This window comes from Tamandua tetradactyla, chromosome 17 (genome assembly GCF_023851605.1).
Source record: "Tamandua tetradactyla isolate mTamTet1 chromosome 17, mTamTet1.pri, whole genome shotgun sequence".
Lineage (NCBI taxonomy): Eukaryota > Metazoa > Chordata > Mammalia > Pilosa > Myrmecophagidae > Tamandua > Tamandua tetradactyla.
Genome location: NC_135343.1, coordinates 27,178,944 through 27,206,413, shown reverse-complemented (window position 1 = coordinate 27,206,413; position 27,470 = coordinate 27,178,944). Strand labels below are relative to the sequence as shown.

The 27,470-nt window shown below is 36.9% G+C and overlaps 1 protein-coding gene and 1 pseudogene across 1 annotated transcript in view; one reads left to right on the top strand and one right to left on the bottom strand.

The window, feature by feature from the left end:
• Nucleotides 1-27,470, bottom strand: part of EML6 (EMAP like 6) — a 300,506-nt gene that overhangs the window by 131,457 nt on the left and 141,579 nt on the right. Inside the window, exons 2-6 of the mRNA XM_077134236.1 lie at nucleotides 20,967-21,126; nucleotides 16,519-16,617; nucleotides 11,088-11,156; nucleotides 4,685-4,870; nucleotides 2,989-3,124 (exon numbers count right to left, since the gene is read on the bottom strand). Of these exons, the coding sequence (XP_076990351.1) occupies nucleotides 2,989-3,124; nucleotides 4,685-4,870; nucleotides 11,088-11,156; nucleotides 16,519-16,617; nucleotides 20,967-21,126 (650 nt within the window). The remainder of the gene's footprint in view (nucleotides 1-2,988; nucleotides 3,125-4,684; nucleotides 4,871-11,087; nucleotides 11,157-16,518; nucleotides 16,618-20,966; nucleotides 21,127-27,470) is intronic.
• Nucleotides 25,112-25,644, top strand: LOC143661530 (EP300-interacting inhibitor of differentiation 1-like; annotated as a pseudogene).

Genomic DNA, 27,470 nt, shown 5'->3' with positions numbered 1-27,470 from the left:
GCCTATTCTGAGACTCTCGCACTCTCTCAGGGCTCTGAGCAGTTCCAAGGGGCTTCTGTACTCAACAGCCTCCTTCCCTATCTCAGTATAAAGACGGCACCAAGGTCTGACTGAGGGTAAGAGAGCATCTCTGAGGGCAATTCGGTTTCATGGAGTCTCGCCACAGAGGCCTTATTGACACAGGCTCCAGAGTTCCCTGGTTTGGGGAGGAGGAGTGGGTGGAATCTGGGGTAGTTACAAATATTTCAACCAGAAGCCTTGCATTCTTTTGACTCTAGACATTTATCTTGCTTTACCAGCAAGGACTGGAATAAATGGCATTTTTCTTGAAGTTTGATGGTACAGATGGACTTCTGCAACAGTGTTGACCAAGTGTGGCTGGCACTGGTGGAGTGGGGGAATGATTTTAGGTGAGACAAATTGCTTTATTTCAATAGATAAGAATTTATTTTAATGTATACTGAAAAAAAAACAGCATATTAAACCTATGATTTCACAGATATTATTACTTAGAATGAAACAAAGTCAAGAAAGGGAGAGATGTATTAATATCAAGTTCCAGCAAAATAAGTAAAGTACTGGCAGTGAGCAGCGATCACAAACACTAAGAAGGTGGCAAGGAAATGGCTGCTACTTGAGCAGTGTATGGGGCTGCATGCTGGGCAGTCCCCTCTCCACTTTCCTAGAAGCTCCTTCCTGACCGCCATTCCTTAACCTTACTATTCTCCCAGCTCCTTTGGGCACAAACTGGAATGTAATCTATCTACATCAACCTTTAAAACCACAATCCATTATACCTCTGAAATATATGTTATTGTCCTATCTAAAACACATGCCAATTCCTTCCCTAATGAAACACAGGCCCTCGTCCTATGAGGAGCAGGCTTGCTTTGGATTTGGCCTGCTCACTGTGCACCACCCATACCTGCTTTCATTTGGTAAGGTAAGGATGTAAGAATCTGTTGAGACTGCTACAAGAGGGAAAGTGCCTCTGGATTCAGGAGTTAATTGGTTCCAGGTTCAGCAATGTGCAATGAACACAATCCTCCCATCATATGGACGCTCATTCAGAAACTGCACCCCAACTCTCCTTTGAGAGCCAGGGTCAAGGACTGAGTATCAGGTAGAAAAATATGCCAGGATAAATATGGCTTTTGCCCTGATTCTTATGCTTTTAAATTTATACCTTTAATACATGATACAAGTTATGGATGAACTGGATGAAGTGACTGCCAAAAAGAAGTCATCATTTCTGGTTGATGCTCTGCAACATCTAGCTGGTCTCTGGTCAATGATCCCATCTAGCAACTAATTAGTCAGTTATCTGAGGATGCTTTGCTTCCAGTTAACCTTGAACGGTACACCTGAGAAGTTTCATGGCTCAAGGTTAAACTTTTATGCCTGCTTTTCCAATGTTTGTTTCATTACTCTCAGGGTTATTTGCTTGCTTATGTTTGTTTTCAGGATAGTTACATTGGCCCACACAGTATGGCAGTGAATTTAAGGACCTTGATCCTCTCCTAATTGATGTACAGATGCTGTACTAACATCAGCATCTACAACTTCATATGCCCACCCCTATGCCTGGCATCCAGAAATGTATCCACACCAGAACCCCGACTTCCCATAAGAAAATAATCCCATCCCCAGATCAGCTGACTAGAGATACATTTTTTTTCACTTTAACAGCTACATGGAGAAACTGGAACATAATATCCGCCTTAATTCCCTGTTGCTCAATGTTTAAGGAACACTCACGTGACAACAATAGTATGCAAGGAGGATATGCAGTCCATGCATTCTTTTCTTGGTCCTATGAAATCTACCCCAAGCCAGCAGAGAGCTCCATGCATGGCTGCAAGATGTGGACAGTGGAAGAACTGCTGTGGTCACATGACCATCAATCCACATTGAGGGCTTCACAACACATGACCCAAGGGGTTACGGATCACTTCAGGTCATTAGAACCTGGGGACACAGGGTCCTCTCTAGGAAGATTGTCAGGAAATTTCTCTCTCATCTCAGCACCAGGATTAATTTCCCTTCACCTGCTTGTAGACGCCATGGCTTGGAACCAAGCGCCCCTCCTTCGCTGGCTCAGGACCCTGGACACCTGTCTGCAATGCACCTGCAGTGAGTGGCAGAACCTCTCACATGCTATAGAGTGCTGACAGCCATTGTGGTTCATCTTATCTTTCCTATTTACATTTTCCACTTTAATTTCTCTAAGCCTCAAATTCTTTATCAGTAAAAAAAAGATACTAGGCCTGCAAGTATATTTAATCCTCAGACAACTCTATGAGTTTGGAGAGTTAAGAAATTTGACCGAGTTCTCAAAGCTATATAAGTCAAAATTTGGATCTGAATTCCAGCCTTTGACTCTGAGCCCATGCTCTTGACTCCTATTATTATGGCAGCTATTACTTTAAAAGCTATTTTTTAAAAATAATTATCCTGGTCTAACTTTTCCTAACCAATTATTCTTTGCTTTTTTAAAATTTTTATTGTAAAATCTTAACAAACATACATTCTCAACATACAAACATTCTATACACATTGTACAATCAATGGCTCACAACATCACCACATAGTTGTGTATTCATCACCATGATCATTTTTTTGAACATTTGCATCACTCCAGAAAAAGAAAAAAGAAAAAAGAAAAAACTCATACATACCATATCCCTTACCCTCATTGACCACTAGTATTTCAATCTACTCAGTGTACTTTAACCTTTGTTCCCCCTAGTATTTGTTTACTTTTCATCCATTTTTTTACTAATCTGCCCATGCCCTAGATAAAAGGAGCATCAGACACAGGCTAACCATTTATTCTTACCACATTTTTAATCTTGTATTCAATACATTTATATGAACTGCCTTAAATGCTTTATGGCATAATGTAGGTTACAAAGAAAACAATATAAATACAGACCATTGCATTATACTTCACACTCTTGGAGTTATAAGTATTAATACATTTATTACCTTTATATCCTTGTTCTGTCTCCCTGAGATCAATTTTGGTTATTGGTTTGAAATCAGTGTCCCATAATCGTATACACCCATCTCGCCCACCAGTGGCAAAGCCTTCTTCACAGGCATACATGCTAAAAATTCCAGCCTGTTGATTACAAGCAGATAATATTCAATGCTGCAATCATTCAAAGTAGTCATTATAGTTGAGTTTTGATGATTAAAAAACAAAACAAAGCAAAACAAAACCTCATTTGCTACTGAAATCCTGGCAATAGGCCAAGTAGCCAATTATCATATCCTTCATCTACACTAGATTAAAAAAATCTTAACCTCCAAAAAAACTAATTCAAGTGCTCCTTTACAAAGACTAAATTGATGGCAGATTGTAAAAAAAAAAAAAAAAAAATCATTCAGGAATACATTGGTTAAAGCAGATATGGAATTGTAAATTCCTTTAAATGACACCTGACCCTAACAAGGAAAATTAAAACAACAGTGGTGCTTCACACACCTGCTGCCCAAGATAATAAGTAAAGACAAATGGGCTTGAAATACATCCCAATGAGCGCAAGGGGCATCACCTGAATTTAACTGAAAGTGTAAACTGAATTTGTGTTGGCTTGTTAGACAAATCAAAGATGCTCAAAACATCTGAAATAATTTCATAATTTAAAGATGCTCTTCTACAAGCAAATATTTTCTTTGCTCAAAATTGCTAGAAGAGTGGAATGCTGATGAAAGATCCAGTGTAAAACAAAATTAGGTTACTAAGGCAGCTGTTTTTATGAATGTGTACAAACCTAAGTTGTTAGTTGTTTTAAGAGCTACTTCATGATTAGCAAAGCCAAGAAAATTGGTCTTCAACAAAGAAGGCAGTGAAAATTCTAAGCCTCATAGCTCTTTTACTAGGTGTTGTTCAACTTTTCTTCACATTGAGAGTAATAGGAAATGAGCTTGGAGGCAATAAGCTAAAGGTTTGTCAAGTTTCCAATAAGGTTTTATCGAACTTCTATTTATTGTAATAGGTTTTACCTTTTCTTTCTTCTCCCCATTCTTCTCTGGGCATTTCCATATTACCATCTGTAGGTATAACCATGTAACTATTTTCACATATGTCAAAAGAGAGCAGAGTGGTAAGAAGAAAAGTTTTCTCTTGTTCTATAAGAGCAGACTATCAAAAGAGAGAACATAACCATGGATTTGCACTTGTGTTTTCAGAGCATATGACACATTCTGACATGGAGGTGACACCTTGAGGAAATGTCACCTTGCCAACAAGTGCAAAGATGAGAACAGATTAAACCCTTCCTATTCAAACTGGTCCATGGGCCTGCCACAGCACCACTGGGCCAGACCTTCTGAGTCAGAATCTGCATTTTAACAAGATCCCCAGGAGATTTATAGCCTCATTCAAGTTTAAGAAGTGCTGACCTAGAAGATGGAACTGATGATGAAAGAGTTCTAGTCTTCTGTCAAGCTAAAACAATACTAATTTAGCTAATCAATATAGTGAATGCTAATTAAGTTGTTATGCTTTTGAAATACTTTTTTTTCTTTAGGTAAACAATAATTGGGGAAATATTTTTGAGTTGTTTAGGGAGCATTCAACAATCCTCTGAACCTAAAGCATCAGGGAAAAAAAATATGGGTATTTGTAAACTTCATTTAATAAGTCACCCCCAAATTTCCACATCATAGTACTTACACTGTGGGCTCCTTGAACAGTGCGGACTAAATTGAGCCCTTTCCAGACATAGATATCGCCATTTAAAGCACCAGAGTAGGTGATGTCTTCTTTGGCACATGCAAGGCAAAGGATGGTCTGAAGATCCCCTGTTTTGCCAAATATTCCTCTCTTTGCAGTCAGGGCATTTCCACATAGTGTCCAAAACTAGAAAGTAAATGATATAAAAAAATACATGCATCACAAAACTAAGAATTCTGATACATGCTATTGGTATTATTTGCTTATGTTTTAGTACATTTTATGTATTACAGATTACTATATCTGAATTAAGTACAAACAATTTAACTCGTTTCACTGTGACAGAAAACCACAAAACATTTTAGCCAACTACATGCAGCCTGATAAAACCTACAAGATACTTTTAATCTTTAAAGTTTCAGAATTTTCAAACTTTGCTAATGTGTTCCATGGTGACACAAAGTGCCAGTGTTCTCAGAGTTGGAATAAAGTAGGCAAATAATCACACTTTTGTTTGATTAATTTTTGTCAGATTATAAAACTAGTATAGGCTCACTACAGAAAAGTCTAAAAATACAGAAAAGCATAAAGAGGAAAACTGAAATTATCCATAGCCCACTGTTAACACGTTGATGTATCTTCTAGAAAGTTTTAATGTGCATATAATTGGAAATAATTCTAACTAAGAAAGTTAGAAACCTTTGCTGTAGAAATGTGCGCAAGAGATATGTTTCTAAAAATGGGTTATAGTTCCACAGAGTCAGATACAGATAGGTTTTGCAGGGTTAGTTGCAAAATTTATCCTGTGGAAGACCATTTCCGTAAAGCCCAAACCACTTTACAGACAGCAGCAGGGAGACTCCAAAGGAGTGTAGAACTAAAATATTTTTTGCTTTGATACAGCTTTTGTAAATATATGAACTCGAATAACCTGTCATCTACGTAGCTCTCTCAGTTTATAAAGGCTCTTCACATGTTAAGAGTTTAGTGAGGATCAAACAATTTAATAGGCAAAGGAAGATATTATGCCCGTTTGGGAGTATGGGAAAGTGGGCATGAGTGGCTGGCCCAAGGTAAGGTTTTGATGGGGTTATATAATAGAGAATCTTGATCTTTGCCTTGAGAACTTGAAATTTAATGGAGAAGAAACACAAAACAAAAAAGAGACTATTTTAAGACCACATATTCAGACTACAAATAAGTAGACAGGAATTTCAACGGCAGCGAACCATACTGAATTAATTGGAATGAACACATGTAGGACTCGGATTAGTGGTGAGAGAAACTGCACCTGGATTCAGGAGAGCAGGATTCATCAAATTCAGGTTGCAGGATTGTGTGGGAAGAAATTAACGATAACCCTAGCATTTTGTGCCCGAGGAAAAAGAAAACTGTGGCCCTCTCAGAATAGCTAGGTATTTAAAGAAGCAGTGGGATGGGTAGAGGAATGCTGGGGCTCAGGCAGCAGTGAGGGAGCAGCAGGGACTGCTGTGCAGGGCTGAGAGGCACGTGGGCAACCACATGTGGGTCTTTCTCTTATAAAGGAGGGAGGTGCCAACTCTGCAGACTTGTTTCTTTGGGTATTATTATTTTTATGAGGATAAAAAGATCTGGGGGAAAGCCAGATACAATCTTTGAATGAACCTGAATGTAAACAACTCCTGATTGTACAAATGTGCCAGAGAACTTGCTGTTAAGCAGATGTTTTTCTTTCCCACTTTCTCGCTCCATGCATGAAGATTAAAAGGCAGGTAATTATTTGGTCCTTTAAGTTGGGTATGCATCTATGACCTGAGTTATTTAAACACTTCTACATGGACAACCAAAACAAATAAAGAGAGCATTATTCTCAGACCTCATCAACGTAAAGGTTTTCTGACAAAATCACCCAGTTAGATGGTATAATGCCCACATGAAATGTTCCAAATAGTGAAATGACTCTCACAAAAGATATATGCAGACACAATACCAGGATAGTGATGAGGTTTTCTGTGGAAAACATCAAATCTCTAAAATATTTATCTTCTTGAGAACCACTTCCTCTTTGGAAAACAGTGGCTGTGTTGGATAGCAAGGCATCACTAAATCCATACCAAGTGAAGGGATTTTATCTTCTCCAATCTCGACTTGCAGATTGTAATACAAATTTTGTTGGAACTGGCAGGTTGATCTGACCCTAGGTAACCCTCGAGCTCCCTTCTGTCTCTGATTGGAGACTGGGGAAGGCTCAACAATATCCATAAAACCGCGTGCTCATTTGCTGTAAAACCAACCAAGCAGACAATGTTCACCTGTTACTGTTTTTCAAGTATTTGTTTCAGATCACTGTAACTCGCCAAACCCTGGAGACTTGCAAAACCAGCTACAAAACCTTTACCTAACAATACTTTCTTGGTGTGCAAAGATTTTGCATGCAACATGTGGCTGGCCTCATTCATATATTAGAGCAGGTTTTGAAAAGAAAAGGTGGGGGTACTGGAATTGGATATAGAAGATAGAGAGTGAAGAATATGTTGACAACTGCTGAAAACTGTTGTGGATTTTTTTCCCAAAGTAAAGCGTGGTAGCCCCTTCCATTTTAGGTGAAAATGCTTGTTTTTTTTGCTTAGGGAAAAAATGTGTAAGTCTGTTAAACTATAGTTCTGTGTAGTAGGATAATCAGTTCTTAATATTTTCAGGTGAAGTGCCAGGATTTTATGTAGTTTTGCTTTTAGAATTAGCTGGTTAAAAGTTATGGTTAAACCAAGGATGGAAAGAAATAGGGATGTATCTGGAGAATTCTTTCAATTAAGCAGATTATCTACTTAGGACTCAATAAATGTGTATTTATTGGACTGGGAGGGGAGTTAAGCCAAGATAAATTACAAAAGAGAGAATTTGTAAGTGGAAACAGCCTAACAGTGGGACCCAAATGCTGAGTTTAAATCTTATTTCCCACTATTTTTGTGATCTTAGGGATGAGGATAGAAATTAACATTGACTGTGCCTTTACTGCTTCCATAAACTGTGTAACATGATCCTCAACAAATTCAAGAGGTAGTGATCCCATATTTTTCTTTTTAGAGAAAGAAATTCAGTCTTAGAGAAAATAACTTGCCCAGAGTCAGGTAGAGGGTAACAGAACCAGACGTCAAAGTCAAATAAATCCTCTAGACTTCAATTTTCTCCATGGGGTATGCGCAGGCAGAAGGATGGCCCCCACAGTCAAGGTCCCAGGTTTATACAGAGCTGCCCAAAATGGAAACCAGGTCTCTACTCATCTTGAGCTCATGTTTCTCTGTTTGTGGCTTAAAGAACAACTGAGCACTTTACCATATCTCGGGCTGATCAGAAACTCATGTTGGCAGATGCATATCTTGATGAATAAAAATTGCTAATGGAATTATTATTTAATGGATATAGTTTATTTAGTGGCCAAAATCTTTAAAAATACATGTCTCCTTGGAAAGCAAATCAGGAAAAGATGTTCTCTGCTGATGGAAATATTGGTGATATTATAACATATCATGGCCAAGGACCTTCCAAGCTCCCTTATCCTGATTCCATGGGTAACCAGTGCCTCCCTATTTACCTCCTGACTGGGCTGCAACCCCTCACCTGGGTTCTGTGCCTCCCCACCCCTTGCTACCAAACTCAGCTACCACTAAAGCTCAGCAGTTCAGCTTTCCTGAAGCTTTTCCATCCCTCTGACCAGTTGGGGTCTCTCCTTTATCCTCAGCGAATTTTGGTATTGCCTCTCTTACAGAATGTTCAGTTTTAATTGCTAAACTTCAAGTTGACAGAAAATAGGATCTGTTTTTGTTTCTTCAAATACTTATTAAACTCAAACCTTTATTAAATTTGATGAGCTTTTTTAGTCTTTCAAGACTAGCATATAAAACATAAGGTAGGTGTATCCAACTTCTGCTGAAGCAAGAAAGCACCTGTATTTCAGCAAACATTTTCTCAGGTTAAAATCTTGTCTTTGCCCAATGAAGACAAAATGTGAAGCCATTAAGCTGTTGGTGGGGCATCTAATACTTTTGAGTAGTAGAACCTATACACAAAAAAATTTTGCCAATATTTTTTATTTTGGAAATAAGATATATTAATAATAAAATAATTTTAAAAAGAAAAATTTAAATCATCAATTTACTTACTACCCGGACATAACTGTTAAACATTTCGTGATATCCTTTCAATTTATTTCCTACACAAAAATATGCATTACTTTTAAAGTTAAAAAAAAAACAAAGCATAATTTCACCTCTCCCAGATGTAGCCACTGTGAACATCCCACTAAAAATACTCTTGAACACTTCCCAATATCACTAAAAATTCATCTAAAACCTAACTTAAAAAGATCACACAGTATTTTTTTCATGTGAATATATCATTTTATTTAACCATCTGGGGGCAATTAAATGGTTTCAGATTTTGTTTAGATTGTTTTTATTTGCTATTGATAAATTATCCAGCAGTGAAGAAGCTCTTTACTCACACCCCTGATCATTTTCTTGGGGTAAATTCCAAGATATGAAATCACTGGACCAAAGGAGATCAATTTCTTTTAGGCTATTGATAGGTATTGCCAAGTTTCTGGATTGAAATGTCATACCCATTCATTTCAAATTCTAGATGAAAATGTCATACCCATTTACTTCAAATTAACATTTGAAAATGCCCATTCATTAAAACTTTGCCGACACTGGGTATATCTTAATTATGTTTTGATAGATTAAAAGAGGTCTGGTTCAGATAAGTCCTGAAATGCAGAGAGTCCAGCCTCTCCAGAACATCAACCAGTTCCCATTCCCCAACCTATATTATTGACAGCCCCTTACAACATGAAAAAGTTAGAATGGGCATAACCCAAACACCCCTAAAGACTGGGAGAAAGATGATGACAGTGGAGTTATACAGAGAAGGTAGGCTGTTGAATCATTATATTGATATTTCTTTTAATTCCCAGTGTCTGGGAGCAGCTAGTAATAAAAACCTAAAATTGTAGAATTGTAACCCATACCAAATTCTGAAACTTGTTCTGCAACTAATTGTAGTGATGTGCTTTGAAATTTATTGCTTTTTTGTATGTATGTGATTTTTCAAAAAAAAAGAAAAGAAAAGTTGATTGTGATGATAAAAAAAGACATCTCAAGGAGCTATATTTAATAAAATTAATTTTTACTGCTTGAAAAAAGATGTTATTTTTAATTTGTTTTCCTTGATTACTGAGATCAAACATTTTTATGCCAATTGACTAGCAATGTTTGTATTTTTATATTGTCTATTTATAATCTTTGCCTATCCTACAGATTTGCTAAAGGACCTTACTTTTCAAGGATCATTCAATAATTCCTATGCTTGCTGCTTCTATTTTTCTAGCTTGTGGTTTACTTCTTAATATACTAATTTTTAATATACATTAATACTATATATTATTATAAATAATATTAATATATATTAATATCATATGTATTATATATATAAAAATATAAGAAACTGTTCTAAGTTGCCACACTTACTAAGGTCTGTTTCTCAGCTTTCCTTCTATTTTTAGAATATTGATTTATTTATCCTTATCCCAGTCTAATACCATTTTAATTACTGTAATACACTCTTATCTACGTACTTAAATTACTTTATCTACAACTTCATGGACATAGAATCCTGGACTGTATCCCAAGGTCCATGAGAAATTTTTGTGTTACCAGAGTAGTTTTAATTCTGTCACCTGCATAACAAAATAAAAAGAAGCAAATGTCTGCTTAGGTCAGAGACAGTTCCTGAACTACTAATAGCCTCAGGCTGTGTAATCTAGAGGAAGACCGGAGTGTTTAAAAACCTATGGCACGGGTGAACCATGGTGGCTCAGCAGGCAGAGTTCTCACCTGCCATGCCAGAGACCCAGGTTTGATTCCCAGTGTCCACCCATATAAAAAAGAAAAAAACAACAAAACCAATGGCTCAAGTTGGCTTGTACTATGTATCTCTCTATTTCCATGTTGAATAAAAGCTTTACTTTGAGAGAACATAACATGTCAAAAAAAGTTTTGACATGCAATATAAATATAAATATTCCTCAAAGTAAAAAACAGTCATAAAATTTTATAAATCAAAACCATTTCAAAACACGTTATCTTAGAAGTATTATGAGTCTTCAGTTTAGTATTTAATAAACATAACAATTCCTTTTCAGCTGCCTGCTGAGCACATTATGATTGTGGTTACTTTGCATTTCTGAAAGGCAGCTCATCATCTGACCTCAGCTTCAGGGTAAGAGGAAAGGAAAAGAGGGTTCTAAATTTAAGGATAAAAAAAAAAAGTAGTCTCTCAACACCAAATTATCTATATAAAGACCTAAAATTCTTTTTACACAAGGTACCAAAAAGAAAAAGGAAAAGAAAAAAAAGAGTAACTTTACCTTTATATGTTTTACTCCACAGCTAACCACTCTATTTGGCTGATATGGATCCCAGGAAATATCAAAAATCTGTTAAAAAAAAAAAAAAGTTGCTATGATGGTCATTTATGTTTGTTTTTGTTTGTTTTGCCTTTTTGCAGGCACCATCCAATTACAAAGATTCTATTTTAACACGTTGAACACAATAGTAGCTGCACAGTAGGTAAGATGGAGGCTTTGCTATCTCTCAGCATGGCAAGCAAATTCACTGCCCTCTCCCTCTCTACGTGGGACACGACGCCCAGGGGTATAAACCTTCCTGGCAACGTGGGACAGAAATACTAGAATGAGCTGGGAATCAGAATGAAGGGATTGAGAAAACCTTCTCGACCAAAAGGGGGAAGAGAGAAATGAGACAAAATAAAGTGTCAGTGGCTGAGAGATTTCAAACAGAGTCAAGAGGTTATCCTAGAGGTTATTCTTAAGCTTTATATAGATATTCCCTTTTTAGTTTAAGGTGTATAAGAGAGGCTAGAGGGAAGTGCCTGAAACTGTAGAGCTGTGTCCAGTAGCCACATTTCTTGAAGATGATTGTATAATGACATAGCTTTCACAATGTGACTGTGTGATTGTGAAAACCTTGTTCTGATGCTCCTTTTTTCTACAAAATGGACAGATGAGTAAAACACATGGATTAAAAATAAATAATAGGGGAACAAATGTTAAATTGGGTAGAGGGAAATACTAGTGGTTAATGAGAGAGAGGGGTAAGGTGTATGTATGTATTAGTTTTTTCTTTTTTTCTTTTTATTTCTTTTTCTGGAGTGATGTAAGTGTTCTGAGAAATGATCATGGTGATGAATATACAACTACGTGATGATATTGTGAGCCACTGATTGCACACCAAGTATGGAATGTTCATACATTAAGAATGCTTGTGCTGTATGTTGATTGGTTTTATTAATAAAAATTTTAAAAAATTAGTGACTGAAAAAAAAAAGATGGAGGCTTTGGTCCTAGAAATGATTTAGGAACACCTAACTCATGCTTCATTTACTGCCTCATGTCTACTTACTTAGGCCTGAGTAGAGAGGTATCACTAAAAATCTGGTGTCATGTTTTTTTAATTTTGTCCATTTGGGATAAACATTTTGATGATGAAGAATAATTTTTTATAAATATTTTATAGCTCTCCACAATGTAACTAAAAGAACTTTGGTGATACTTTTTTGGTAAAAAATTATAAAATGCTTCATTTTAACTAATAAAATGTTTAATCTTTATTTACAATTCAATATGGCCAACAGATTCTGGTAATCATAGAAGTTTATATACTGAAGCATAAGGCAGGGGCATTTATCTGTCACTAATTTAGCCTACCCAAAACAGTGTCTTAAGCTACTATTTTAAATTTGACCCAAAATACTATTATATTAAATATCTGAAAACATATCTACTAATACTATTTTTCATTCTTTAAGAAAAGCTACCAGGTAGTTTGCAGATAGTTCTCTTTCCATTTTGTAGACAGGGAAGAGAAGACTCTGTCAATCTCCAGAGTCAAAGCACCTTTGGCGATTGTTTAAAATGCCTATTCCCGGACCCACCTGAGGGATTATGATTTACTGAGTTTGGAACTGGGTCCCGGTATCTGCATTTGTAAACACAACCCAGGAGGTCCTGATGCAGGTGATCCATGGACCACATTATGTGAAATGAAAAGATGTAAGGACCAATCATTAGGGCCCGAGTTGAGACCAAAGAAAGGGGCTAGCCACTAACTTCTCATTGTATGGAAAGCAGCAAATATGGACTATCATCAGTGACTGAATCTGGACCACTAACCTGTGGTCAGGTAGAAAGGAATAATTTTGTACCACAGCAAAAATGTGATGAGTCTTTTACCCACAAGAAGATGAGATCAGTCAGAAAGCCAGGTCCAAGTACCAAGTACCAATCAGATGCAAGTACCCATTTTAGCTATGCTACCTCAGGCAAATCTTAGCATCTCTAATCCTAACCTCTTTTTCTCTAAAATGGGTGACACCACCTCAGTTTTGTTATGAGGTCAGTTAAGATAATGTATATGAAATAATTTTGCGGGCTATAAAGCATTCAATATACAAATGTAAGAGATTACATATTTTAGCCACTAAAATAATCTTGAAGCTAATCATTTGACCTTAAGGAGTCAGTATTAATTCATATTGGCATCAGTAATGAAGAACAAAACCATGTGTAATACAGATTGTGGGGTCTGGGAGAAATGTTCTATTAGGAAGTGTATTTCATTAAACACTGTAGGTTCAGCATGCATAGGTAGTTCAGTGGTAGAATGCTGGCCTGCCATGTGGAGAACTGGATTTGATTTCCAGCCCAGGCACCCACACCCAAATTCTGCAACTCTGGAAGTCATCATTGCTATATTCAACAATGGTTAAAGAAAGTGAAAATGAAATCAGGCTTCAATTAAAGATAAGAACAAAGCCTATTTGGTTGGGACTAAGATATATCAAAATACAGGATAAAGGATGATAGTTTTTGTATTTTAGTACTTCATCTACTCTATAAGACCAAAGGTAAAGAGCTGCATTTTGTCCAAAACTTAAATTTTCTGTAGCACACAATCTAACTCAACCTGTATGGATAGTTCATTTAAACAACCCAAACATGTGGATAACAGAATGGGAATAAGGGCTTGTAATTTTAAATAGCTTAATGCAATATCCATATACATTCCAGAGTATGTTGGGCAAATAATTAAAAAGTATTGGCAAAGTTCCTTGAGAGATAGGGGGAAAATGTGGAACTATCAACCTTCCCCACCTGAGGAATTACTGATATTCTCTCAAGCATAAGGGATTCCAAATTTAATAAGCCCTCAATCTTGAGGCTTGCCCTTATGAAATTTATTTCTGTAGCAGAGAAGCTAAGCCTACCTACAACTATGCCTAAGAGTTACTTCCAGAGAACCTTGTTTGTTGCTCAGATATGGCCTCTCTCTAAGCCCAACTCTGCAAGGAAAATTGCGGAGTACCCCTGTATGTGGGACTTAACATCCAAGGGAGAATCTCCCTGGCAACATGGGACATGACTCCCAGAGATAAACCTGGCTCTGATTCTGTGGGATCGACAACACCCTCTCAACCAAAAGGCAAAAGAAAAAAAAAGTAACAAAATAAGTTATCAGTGACTAAGAGAGCTCAAATAGAATTAGAGGCTATCTGGAGATTGTTCTTACACAAGCTTCAGCCAGATATTGCTAATTACCGTGGTTTGCCAACCCCCAACCAACATGACTCCTGTTAACCCTTAAGAACACCCAGGGCTCTGAGATTCTACAAAATTTGTATGCACTAAGTTCACTTTTCAGAAACCTAAAACCTTCAGATGGTTTCTAGGCCAAATAAGTCCTGAAACCCAGAGGTGGCAGTCTCTCCAAGAACATCAACTAGTTCCATCTTTCTATTCCATATTGTCAACACCCCTTTTCAACATGAAAAAAGGTTAGGATGGGCATAAACCAAATGTCCCTAAAGATTGTGAGAAGAATCAAAGAAGGAGGAGGAGGAGTTATAACAGATAAGTTAGGATTTAACAAATGAGTATTTATTATTTTGATATTTCTTTTTGGTCTCCAGTGTTTGGGAGCAGCTAGAAGGAAAAACCTAAAATTGTGAAACCAGAGTCCAAACAAAACTTTGAAATCTGTTCTATAACTATTCGTTAAAATGTATTTTGAAATTTGTTTTTGTATATATATTTCATAATAAAAAATGTTAAAACAAAAAACAAAAATATTGTAGGCTCTTGAAATTACAGACTTCTCACTAGAGCAGCTTTACATTTTTTATAATGTACTCCTACCTGGAAAATGTACAACAGATTAACAAAGCAATAGGACAAAGTCATTTAAATCAGATTGGTCACATAACATTCAGTAGAATTTAACAGCAACGACAACAAAACACTTTTTATCCAAACTAAGATGATTGCACTAGGCTATTTTTCTAAGCACAGAGATTTTATGGTTGAAAGTGTTCATAATTTTAGTTTTCTACATTTTGCCCAGGTATTAAGCCCTAAATTTTAACATGTATTATACTGATTCAGATTAGACTACATAAAATGATACAGAAATAGGAGTAGGAATTGCAGAATAACTTAGATAAAATATCAGATGTGAGTTAGTTTTCAGTAGACCCAGGTATGGCATCTCAACAATGTATAGTGGGCACTGAGTCCATCCTCTGTGGTCACTGGAAATTGACACAATGATCCATGTTGGCAACTCACACATTGAGCTGCTTACTTTATAGATATGGGATCACCGCATAAGCAGAAAAAATAACATCTAAAACTTAGGCATCACAAATGCTTTCAACCTAAAGAGTTCACTAAGGACTAAGTTAACAGCAGTAAATTAGAATCCCTGGGGATAGAGCCCAAGTGGCAGCAGCGGGAAAATCTCCCTGGGGACTCACTTGCAGGCAGGGCAGGGATGCAGCGGACCACAGAGGAGCAGAGCCTCCTTGAACTCTCAGGTTCTATGGCTGGTCACTTGTGGACTTTCTGAGGACTTAAGAATTTGCCCAAATGTGCAGTGACAACTGTGAGTTCCCTTAAAATCACAATTCATATTAAATGAAACACCATTCATGTAAAAAAAAAAAAAAAAAACCTGTAAACTTTACACTGAGCCAGAAAGTATGAATTTAATGCTGAATTAGGGCCTCATTCTATACGGATTATTTATATTTTGCAGAAATATGAAATAACTAGGAACCAGTGTAAGATAGTCACTCAAATTCACTTTTCTTTTAAACTGAACAAGACAATAAGGCAGTCAAAATATTTCAATTACATAAGACACCAGAGAAATAGATTTCTGACTAGTTATATTCATATGCTTGCTTCATTCCCTACCTTGCCAGCTCTGATCACAAGGAATTACCTTTTCTGATCATGCTGATTTCAGTATGAATAATAAGCAGGCAAAGTTTACACTCAAGGTTCTCAAATACAACAAGGAATCACAAAACTGCCGTTAACATTCATTTGAAATTGAAATGCATACACTAGTAACTACATTTTGTGAACATTATTTTCTAACAACTATTTCCATTTCTAAATGAATGCATCTAAAGTATACATATAATTTCAAACTCGATTCTATTTTAACTTGGTGAAGAAGCTTAATGACAGTATCAAAAATTTGCTCTATGAATAGCAGTAACAGTTCAAATAAATCATCTTCCCACCAAAAGAGATTTTCCAGCATAGTTTGCTATCAATTATGAATAAAAGAAATTGTACACTTTTAAGTTGAAGACTTAGGAAATACCTGTACATGAGAAAATATTTTAAACATTTTTTAAAGTCTGAGAAGCAATATCATAATTCCCGCACTGTTGTGAAGTTTGTGTGGCTTGACACAACAAGGTTGTCTTACCCGGTCAGAATGGCCGGTGGCTGAGGCCAGTAATTTTCCTTTTCTCCAGTCCCAAATGCAGACTGTGTTTTTGGCATCCAATCCCACAGAAGCTAAGCGCTAAGAATAAGAACAACAATTTAATACTGGAAAGTGAGGGGGAGATTTCCTATTATTCATGCCCTCTTGCCTTCTTAAGCAAATACTTATTGATTACATACTATGTGCCAGGCAATTAATTTCCTTTGAACAAAGCAATTTCTCAAAATCTGTATTACATCCTAAATTAAAGTAATCACAATAGATGACCCCATTAGCACACGCTGAAATTTCAAAAATCCTAAAAGCTACAGGTCATTCATGTGCAGGTCATCCTTCCTACACGTAAGAAAGGAAGCACCAAATCCCATGAAGCTACTGATAAAATCAAATGGAACTCACAGGAACAAACCTGAAGTCAGGGTTTAAAGTTTTTAACTAAAACTTATTAAATTTAAAATCTTCAGACATAAAAGGTGATATGCTGTATGATTTCATTTGTATGAAATAGAATATGCAAATTCACAGAGGCAGTAAGTAGATTACAATTTACCAGGGGTCGGGTGAGAGGGATTGAGGAGTTAATGCTTAATGGATACAGAGTTTCTCTTTGGGGTGACAGAAAAGTTTTGGTAATAGATGGTGGTGATGGTAGTACAACATTGCAAATGTAATTAATACTTCTGAACTGTGTACTTGAAAGTGGTTAAAATGGGAAATTTTGTGTTGTTTATGCCATCACAATAACAATTTTTAAATAAATAGGAAAATGTATTTAAAAAATAAATAAATAAATAAATTTAAAATCTTAATGTGAGGGTGGGCCACAGTGGCTCAACAGGCAGAGTTCTTGCCTGCCATGCCAGAGGACCCAGGTTCGATTCCCGGTGCCTGACCATGTTAAAAAAAAAATCTTAATGTGAGATTTAAGAGAGTTCAGAAGTCTATAGTCAAAAAGCCTTAACAAACTACTAAAATGAAAGGGTTTGACAAACATTAGAAAAGAAATCACATAAATGAACATCATTTACTTTTTTTTAAGAAAAGAAAACTTTAAAAATTTTTCTATAATTTCACAAACATTTAAAATAACTAAGGAAGGATATATATAATTTTAGTAAAACAAATCCAGTACTTATTCCCAGCCTAAAAGTCTCTGGGTTCAGATCAGAACTTATCCTCAAAGGGAAAAAAATTCAACACATACAGGTATATACAAAATTAAAAGGGTTAAAAAATATTAGGAACTCCAAAATCAGAACTGTATAATAGAGTGCTGAACTGGGGTGAGGAGATTTGGCTTCTCTTTTGACTTTGTGAGTAGTCAGGCATGAAACTCTGGGAAAATTAATCCCCTTAAAGATCAGTTTTCTTATCTGTAAAAAGGATCTAAAAACATCTTTTCTGTCTACCTTATGGTATTGCTGTGTGCATCAAGTGAAGTAATCTAAATTAAAGTGTTCTGAAAATATAGTAAAACACAAGTATAAGAGTATCTGAATTTATGTATCTCACCAAATAAGTTTCAGTGAGTGACTATGCATACATGCATGCACTGTATATGGAATGACAGTAGCCATATGTGGTTAAACATATACATTTGCTTGTATGCAGGTATTATTTCAATTTCTTCATTAATGATGACTTCTATTAGGAATATTTAGTACGAGAAATGTCCAGATGGAGATTTAAAAGTGTGCCCTTAAGAAAAGGAGTCTTTGCTATAATTTTTAAATAAGAGTTCCAGCAATGGAAAGTATTGCAAGACATGATTGTATTTTCATCTAAAAGTTTTCCCATTTAAAAAAATTTGACGTGGGTAAGTTCCATTCAGTTTATTTTTCCTTGCTTTTTTTTTTTTAATAGATAAAGCAGTTAACATAAACATGGGCACTAAAGGAAAACCTACACTTCTTAATTGAGGAAAAAACAAAAGAAATCTATTTTGTTCATTTGTAGTGGCAGGTCCCATAGCTGCCCAAAATGGATTTCTGTCGCCTTTTGTTTATTATGAGGTGATGGGCCATTTGTCATTTTTTGAATATCACTCAATTTCAGTGAACTCTGCCCAGGGCATAAGGCAGACAGGAAGCAATAGGTATCAATAAGACATAAAATCCATCTTGGCAAACAAAGAGGAAGTTGTTCTTCTCAAGGGACGGTAAAGAACCTGCAGTTCATCCCTACCCTGGCTCTTAAAAATGGAATTTAAAAGAGAAAGCTGGGATTCTGATGCAAAATCACATGCACAAAGAACTGAAAGTTAAAGCTGGATTTCCCTCTACTAAATTACTTCAGGTCAAATATTTTAAGAGAATGTGTGCTAGAACAACAACATCAGCTTAGAGAATGAGCATTTAAGTGCACATATAACCTTACATTTACACTTGTTCATGCATATGCATTCTGACATATTGGCTCAATTTAATCAAGAAGCTGCCAGCCTGAACAAAGGTCATTACCACTTAGACGTGGGCATACAATAGAATGTTATGTGCTGTCCTGACCAAACTGGATGAAATTACAGGGTAGTAAGATAAAAAACATAAATATCAGAGGCTTATATTCACACATGCAGTCAATCTGGTTCTAGCTAGAAAAGCAAACAGTTAATGATCAGTGCTCTCTCAAAACAGCAGAAAACACCAAGTAAATGCTGATTGTTTAAAAAGGAAAAAAAAAAAGAAAGGAAAAAAGAAACAAGGCAACTAAAACCAGTTCAACTACTATAAGTCACTGTATTTCCCAAAAACTACTCAATTCAGTCATACTTCTAGGAATGTTTTCACAAATCTCCCAAGGCACCAATTTACAGAATTAACTTTGAAATGTCCCCCAAATTGGACTGAAGGTGTTAACTCATAGACCTGTGGGGAGGGGGGGAGGAAGAGAGTAGGCAGGGGCGGGGGAGGGGGTACATGCGGGTAAGCCAGGCAGAGCAGGGCAGGGCCAGCACGCTCGCCCTCTGCTTCCCCTCCCTTTCCTGGGACAGATCTTCCTGCCCAAGTGCTGCTGGAGGTCAAAAGAAACAGAAAATTTTCTGGGGGGAACTGGGAAAGCTTCATGAAGACCTCTGGAGTGTTTCTGAAGAATGTTTTCAAAGGGCAGAGAAAAGTGTGTGGGGGGGTACGTCAGATGGGGAGGACAGCAGGAAAGAGGGTGCCTGGGTGCAAGGACCTGAGGGCTGGCGGAGAATGCCCAGCTGCAAAGTGTGGGTGTCATTCAATGGCAGCCCCATGCTTTTTTTTGTTTTTAAAGAGGGCCTTGGCACTTTTGTCAGTTGGTAAAATATATTAGCAAAAAACTGATTGTGGGGAGACCAGTTAAGAAGTTAGGTTAAACTTTTTAAGAAGTTAGGTTAGGTTACTTAAACTAAGTCATGGGACTGGTTTGGAACATAAAGGATGATGGAAAAGAGAATGGGAAGGAGAAGATGAATGTTAGAGTTATTTTAAAGAAAATAATAAACAGGAACTGTGACTGCTTAAATTGGAAAGGGGTAGGGAGATGGAGTTAGAAATGACCTCATGGAAAAGAGTTAAAGAGAATAGTCTCGCACTAGGATTACTTCCCAGAAAACTACAAACTCCAGATGGGTTCCTAGGCCAGACAAGTCCTAAAACCCAGATGGGCCAGCCTCTCCGAAAACATCAACTAGTTCTATCCCCCATCCTATATTATCTACAGCCCCTTCCAATATGAAGAAGTTGGATTGGGAATAGTCCAAATAACCCTAAAGACTGGATAAAAGATCAAAGGAGAAGGAGGAGTTATAACAGAGAAGACAGAATTTAAAAATGAGTATGATTGTTATATCATTATATTGATATTTTAGTCTCCAGTGTCTTGGAGCAGCTAGAAGTAAAAATCGAAAACTGTGGAATTGTTGCTCATACCAAACTCTGGAATATGTTCTATAACTAATTGTTGCATGTGCTTTGAAATTTATTGTTTTGTATATATGTTATTTTTCACAATTAAAAAAGAGAGAGAGAGAAAACAGTCTCAGTGAATTATTAAGAGGTAACATTCTTTTCTGAAAGCAAGAGGTATCAGGACAAAGCTCAGGGCTTGAGCACTGTGGAAAAGGTCTACACAGCCCTTATTCCAAACAAGAAGTTAACAGTGGACCACAGTGGAATTGCATGCGTTCATGACTTTCCTTACTGGAGGCTTTTTAACCAAATGGTGAGACTGGGGGAACCAAAAGTGGGGCCTCTCCAGAGGTGGGTGTTTGTCCCTAAAGCTTGGAAAAATGTCCAGCAGGAGTTAAAGTGTAGGAGGCCGACAAGGGGAGCCAGATAGGGTGGATGGGTTCTCTGAACCTATAGGTTGTTCGTACTATAATTTGAGGTGACTTGTGAGACATCATTAAAAAAATAAAACTAGATAATATTTTTTTAAAAATAAAAAAAGGAAAAGATACATACCTGTCCATCTGAGTCAAAAGCCAGGCAGGCGACTCCATGTGTATGGACATCTTTAAGAATAGAAACAGTTTGTACATTGTAGGAATCCCATACACATATATATGGCTCCTTCCCGACTTGGCCAGTTGCAACGAGAGTTTTATCTGGATGCAAGGCAAGGCTGAAAGAGAAAAGGGTCTCTTTTCCATCTTTCAATTGAGCAAAGTTACAAAAACATCGATCTTATATGCAAATTTATTTCTCATTTTAATCATCTAACAATAGTATCTCAAAAGGAAGAGCCTCAACTGTGCCTAAACTAATTATCTGATTGGCCTAAACTGAGATGTTCAAATTTGACCAAGAAAGGCTTAGCAGGATTCAACATTAAGAACAGTCTGTCAGATCATACTTGGTTATCCTGAAAATCAGACATTATTATGATTATAATTCTCATCAGAAAATCTTTGATATGGTTCTATAATTGCTTTACTTGATGATATTTACTTACTGATTCTGAAAATATTACTTAGCTTTCAAGGTAGCCTTGGCTTTAATTTGAAAAAAAATGCTGTTGCTAGGAGAAAGTTCTCATCTTAAAATTAATTAAACCTGCTTGTAGAAGCTCAGGATACCATTCTCATCAGGATTTCAAAGCATGGAGGTATCCCCGAGTCGAGTGCTTCTTCTGTGTTTGTTGCAATAGATTATGCATGTTAAATGAAAATTTCTATTTTAATAAATCCTTGTCACACCAAGAGAACTGAAAATTACTATGCTTGTGGTTTATATAACAATTTTCCTCTGCAGCCCAATCAGAATGAAACTTTGCCAAATAAAAACTAGTATTTCAAGGAGTCTGTATCAGTCAATAGGCAGAAACGTTACTATTCCTAGGTGAGGAATCACTCTAATGTTTTAAATTCACCATGTAAAGTGCATTTCTAAAAATAGGTGGTAGGAGTTTTTTTAAAAAAGCACATTACCTATGTGAAAAACTAGCAGATGATTCTGCTTACACAGTAAACAGAAAAATTTTTTTTCTTTTTCCATTTTCAGGTTTTTGTTTTTATTTTTTCTTTTCAATTTCCAGCAGGGTATTAATAAGAGTATATGCTCTTGAATCAGACACCTGAATTTACACAATGGCACCCAACTAGCTCCAGTTCCTTGAACACTTGAACTCTTTTCCCTCAGTTTCCTCATCTATAAAATGGAGATAATATATACAAATAATATACTGAATATGGAGCACTTAGCACAGTGCAAGCACTCAGTGCCAGTTGTAACATCATCATCATCCTCATGGAACTGGCAGCCAACATATGCATGCCTATGTGGACATAGTGAGCCTTTGAAAAACGTAAACTATTTTAAACAACAGTGCTTGCTGGAAAATGTGTCTTCAGGAATCTTTAGAAGGAAGTAATATGAAAAGATAACCCATATGTGCTGGTTTGAAATGATGTATGTACTCCAGAAAAGCCATGTTTTAATCCTAACTCCATTTTGTAAAGGCAGCTGTTTTTTCTAATCCTTATTCAATACTATATGTTTGAAACTGTAACTAGATCATCTCCCTGGAGATGTGATTTAATCAAGAGTGGTTGTTAAACTGGATTAGGTGACGACAGGTCTCCACTCATTCAGGTGGGTCTTAATTTCTGAAATCCTATAAAAGAGGAAACATTTTGGAGAATGAGAGCGATTCAGAGAGAGTATAGCCGAACAATATAGTCACAAGAAGCAGAGTCCACCAGCCAGCAACCTTTGGAGATGAAGAAAGGAAATGCCTCCCAGGGAGCTTCATTGAACAGGAAGCCAAGAGAAGAAGTTAGCAGATGACGCCGTATTCGCCCTGTGCCCTTACAGATGAGAGAGGAACCCTGGCCATATTCACCATGCGCCATATCAGATGAGAGAGAAACTCTGACTGTGTTCACCATGTGCCCTTCCACTTCAGAAGGAAACCCTGAACTTCATCGGCTTTCTTGAACCAAGGTATCTTCCCTGATGCCTTAGATTGGACATTTCTATAGACTTGCTTTAATTGGGACATTTTCTTGGCCTTAGAACTGTAAATTAGCAACTTATTAAATTTCCCTTTTTAAAAGCTATTCCGTTTCTGGTATATTGCATTCCAGCAGCTAGCAAACAAGAACACCATATAAAAGGGATTTTTATTTATTTATTTTTTATAATAGGTACGTGCTAGAGGCTTTCAAACTTTTTAAGGCATGGAATACTTTTGCATTCAGAGTTTGTGTAGAAGTTAGAAGTAACTGAAAAGCTATAAAAGTACCTCTCTCTCAAGTTTTCTGGGACACATCTGATATTTGATGGTAGCTTGATGCGTAAAATTGCAAGAAGATCATGGAATGCCATGTTTGTTTCATTAAACTAAGTGGATGAAAGTAGTCTGTGAAAACTCTATCTATGACAAACTGGTATATTTAAGTTCATTCATTCACTCAAAAATCTTTATTTAAGGATCTGTGATATGTCAAGTATGGTGCTACAGAAGTATCAATAGAAAATATACTGCCCCTCCTTCAAGGAGCTCACCTAAGAGGAAGGGCAGACATGTAAACAATGACCAAATATCAAGACAGAATCTTGATATTTCTGTGAACACGGAAGCTACCTAGGACCTTAGGGATGACATGAGTTCATAAGACAGACAAGGTACAAACAGTATTCATGTGAAAAGACAATGGCCATAGGTAAAGTCTCCTGGAAGAAAGTAGAAAATGAGAAGGGTCTGGCTGGTGAGAAGAGCTCAGGAAAACCCTTTTAACCAGACAAACTATGACACCACCCATAATTTTTGGCATGATGCAAGATGAAAAGTTTTATATTTCATAAACTACATTTTATATAGTCATATTCTCTAGTATATTATAACAGTTTTGTATTTCAGGTAAGATGGCTGAAGGCTGTTACAAGAGCAGAAAGGAAGGCCAGGTGAGAGAGAGTGAGGGCCTCAGGTAAGGCAGGGCACAGGGAATGGAGAGGGCAAGTCAAGGATGTTGGCAAGCAAGGAAAGGCTTAGGCTTTTCTATAAAAATTGACGGAAACAATTGCCTGGGCCATGAGTTTTATAGTTCAAAGTCTGGCAGCTTTAGAGTTTGAAGTCTGTGTGCCAGATCTCAGAAGAAAATGTCTTAACATTCAATGAGGAATTTTTAGTGGTGAGTCTAAGGAGACTCCTCATATTAGTACCATGCCTAGAGTCCTAAGCGCTGCAAGGAAGAGGATTTGACCAGAATGTCTGCTTCTAAAGGGCGGGGCCTGACTTTCCATTACTCTATTCCCAGGTGATGGAACACACAGCAGTATAAGCATCGTCAACAGGCTAAGAGGCAGTGAACGAAGCCAACAATAATCTAGCTGCCATATATTGCTTCTTTCCCCACTGCTTTAGGCAACAGGTTGCACCCAGGGACTAGAAAACAAAAGATAATGACCATTTTCCCTGGATGATCAGAGACATTCTCAGGAGATATAAATTAAAGTCTTCTACTAGGATTACAGTTTCTATTTTAAAATGCTTCAGACATTTGGTAGATTTCTGGGATTCTGAAGCACCCGATTAAAAAAAAAAAAACTGCTGCTCAAGACAGCCCTTCTTATAGAATTTTATGATTCTTGATTTTTCTTAGATAATTCTTTGATTGAGGGGGGAATTGGAATTAGCAGTTTTAAACAAATCTTCAAAATAATTACTCAATTAGTGATGATATACCAAATCATACCATATAGATTTGAAGTAAATTTTATTCTTTTTTCTTGTATTGTTCTTCTCACTCATGTTGAAGCCATAAATTTATCTGGTTTATAAGAATAGTTCACACTGGAATTTTTTTCTTTCTTGCCAGAAGTTCCTTTATGCTGCTCCTTAAATGATCCCTTCCCAGCCTGCCTCCTCATTTATCCCGGTTGCTCCTTTGGCATTTTGAGTACATTAAGAAAGTTCACTATTTCTTCCTCACAAGTTCAAGTCTCTGACCTCATTTCTCTGGCTTGTATGCAACACGACTACTTGGTTTGACTCATATAACTACTATTTAGCCATGTCCACACGAAAAGTAGTGAGAGACTACTACTTTGCTGTGTATCTGAGATCGTGTAGAAAAGGCCATGCTAGGGGCTGAGCAGCTTGTAAGATGGCCGAAATGTCTGTGCTGGCCAAACTGTATGACAAGAGCAGTGACCTGCAGATGGACGTGATGCCTGGTGAGTGTGACCTTTGCAGAGGGAGGTGGGCAGCGGGAGCTGGGGGTCATCCCCAAGCCCCTCCACAGCTGGAGGAGGAGGCCCAGTCAATGGTGGAGCCTGAGGGGAAACTCGGCCTTGTGAACGGTCCCAGCCATGGGGACCAGCCAGGACAGAGCACAGCCCCAGACTTCGAGAGCCAGGACAAGCGTGAGGAACTTGATGACTGTGAGGATGACTTCGAGTATCCAGAAGCCGAAAAGCTGAGTGGCGCAGGCTAGAGAATGTCAGCAGCCCTCGAAGAGGCCAATATGATGTTTCCGAGAACATCCAGAGCAGGAGAAGTGGCACTAGATGGCGGGTTTCAGATGCATTATGAGTAGGCCCCGTTTGATCAGATGGCTTTTATTGAAGAACTCTTTTCACTTCAGTCAATCGTCTGACTGAAGAACTCGGCTGTGATGTGATCATCGATAGAGAGTAGTTAAAAGCTGTTAGAAGAGGAGGGAACTACTTAAGGAAGGACACAACATTCTACTATCTTTTGGGTTTATTCCAAATAGTTCCTTACCTGTGAAAAACTTGATCTCCAAAAAACATCTTTTGTTTTTATTTTTATTTTACAGAATAGAAGAAAATAGGGCAATGACTGCACAGTTGGAAGAAAAAGAAAAAGGATCTGAGGACTGTTGAAGCCTCATTTCAGGAATGTCTTGTAACACCCACGCCTTTGACTTTGTTATTGATATCAGATTATATTCCTTGTATTGGTGAAAAGCTTTCCCTTCTGCTTCACAGTAAGGAATGGTTTTGCAAGAATAAGTCATGACCAAGACAAACCGCCAACAAAGAGCCCAATTCAATGGTGTTAACTGTGAATTGAAAAAAAAAAAGCAAAATGTCTATTCTAGATCACAAGATGACTGTGAGTTATCTGGACTGGAAGCCTATTAAGAAAACTTTGAAAATTCCAATTTTGTGATTCATTCAAGCTATAGTTAGCAAAGGCTAAATTATTTGTGTAAGATAGAGCCTTCAGTATCCCAACAGGATGAACAAATCCCAAAAGAAATGTGTTATCACATATGCTATACCTCAAAATGTGTTTCCAAGAGCATCTGAAATTTTGTTTATACATGTATCTTTACCCTTTATAATATGATCTATAATTCAAGAGACTCTATTATCATGACCATATTATAAATCAAGACCAATTAAAAATTAAGATGTCCTTAACAATGTTTCAAATGTAAACACTAAAATGCATGTGAAAGTACAAAGAAACTTCTAACACCCTTATATGTTAGGGAAAATTTCTGTTTCACTCCCTCTGTATTTTTCATTTAACTTGACAGGCAAAAGATTAGTTGAACTACATATTATAAGAACTATTAGTGAAAACTGTCAGTAAAAGGAAAGCTGTACAATGTTGAACCAAAGAAAAGACTTCATGAACAATTTTCCCATCAACCTTTAAAGGTTTTAACGCTGTCCAGAACCACTTCAGTATTTTATGTTTCCCTCTGTCTCCTCCTCTAATTAAGTTTGTTATTTGTTATGCACCAGCATTCAAGATAATACAATTTCTTGTTCTGTTAAAAAAAAAAAAATAGGGAGACTGGTGAACAACCTTTATTCACTTTCCCATTTGGTATTTTACCACTGGCTTTCCAGAAACTCCACTTCTTCCACATGGATGACAGGATAATGGGATCCCTGTATCTTCTAGAACACATCCAAGTGGCATTTAATTGTATTTTAAATTTATTTATCATCCCAACAGCACTTTTTAAACTTGCATATGCAAGTTTAAATACAAACTGTAATCACTGGACTTGCAAGAATCTATATAAGCTATAAGTAATGGTGGCATCACAGAAGTATCTATTAATAAAGAAGGTCTTAAGTCACTGTCAAGGTATCTATTCCCTTCTTCCCACATCTCTGCATTGAGGAATTCAATTTTCATGAGGAGTCATTCTGAGCAAAATCTGCTTTTAACTAATCCCAAAACACCTTTGGAATTTTAGTTCAGAAGCATTCTAAATGCGAGGTGAATAGACATGTATAAATGTATTTTCCTCATATAAAACTAAATCAGTCTCATTATATTCTTCCGGTCCTCCCATAGAGAGGCCCTGAGTTTAGGGCACCACCCTTAGAGTAAGGCCTTTTGAGCAACCAGCAGATGAAGAGGAGTTTAGGTCGCCTTATGTAAAAATAAGATCTGTGATGCAAAGAATCATTATCCCTGAATTCCTAGGCTTCTTATAATATTTCATCAGAAACAGGTAACTACTGTATTCTTCC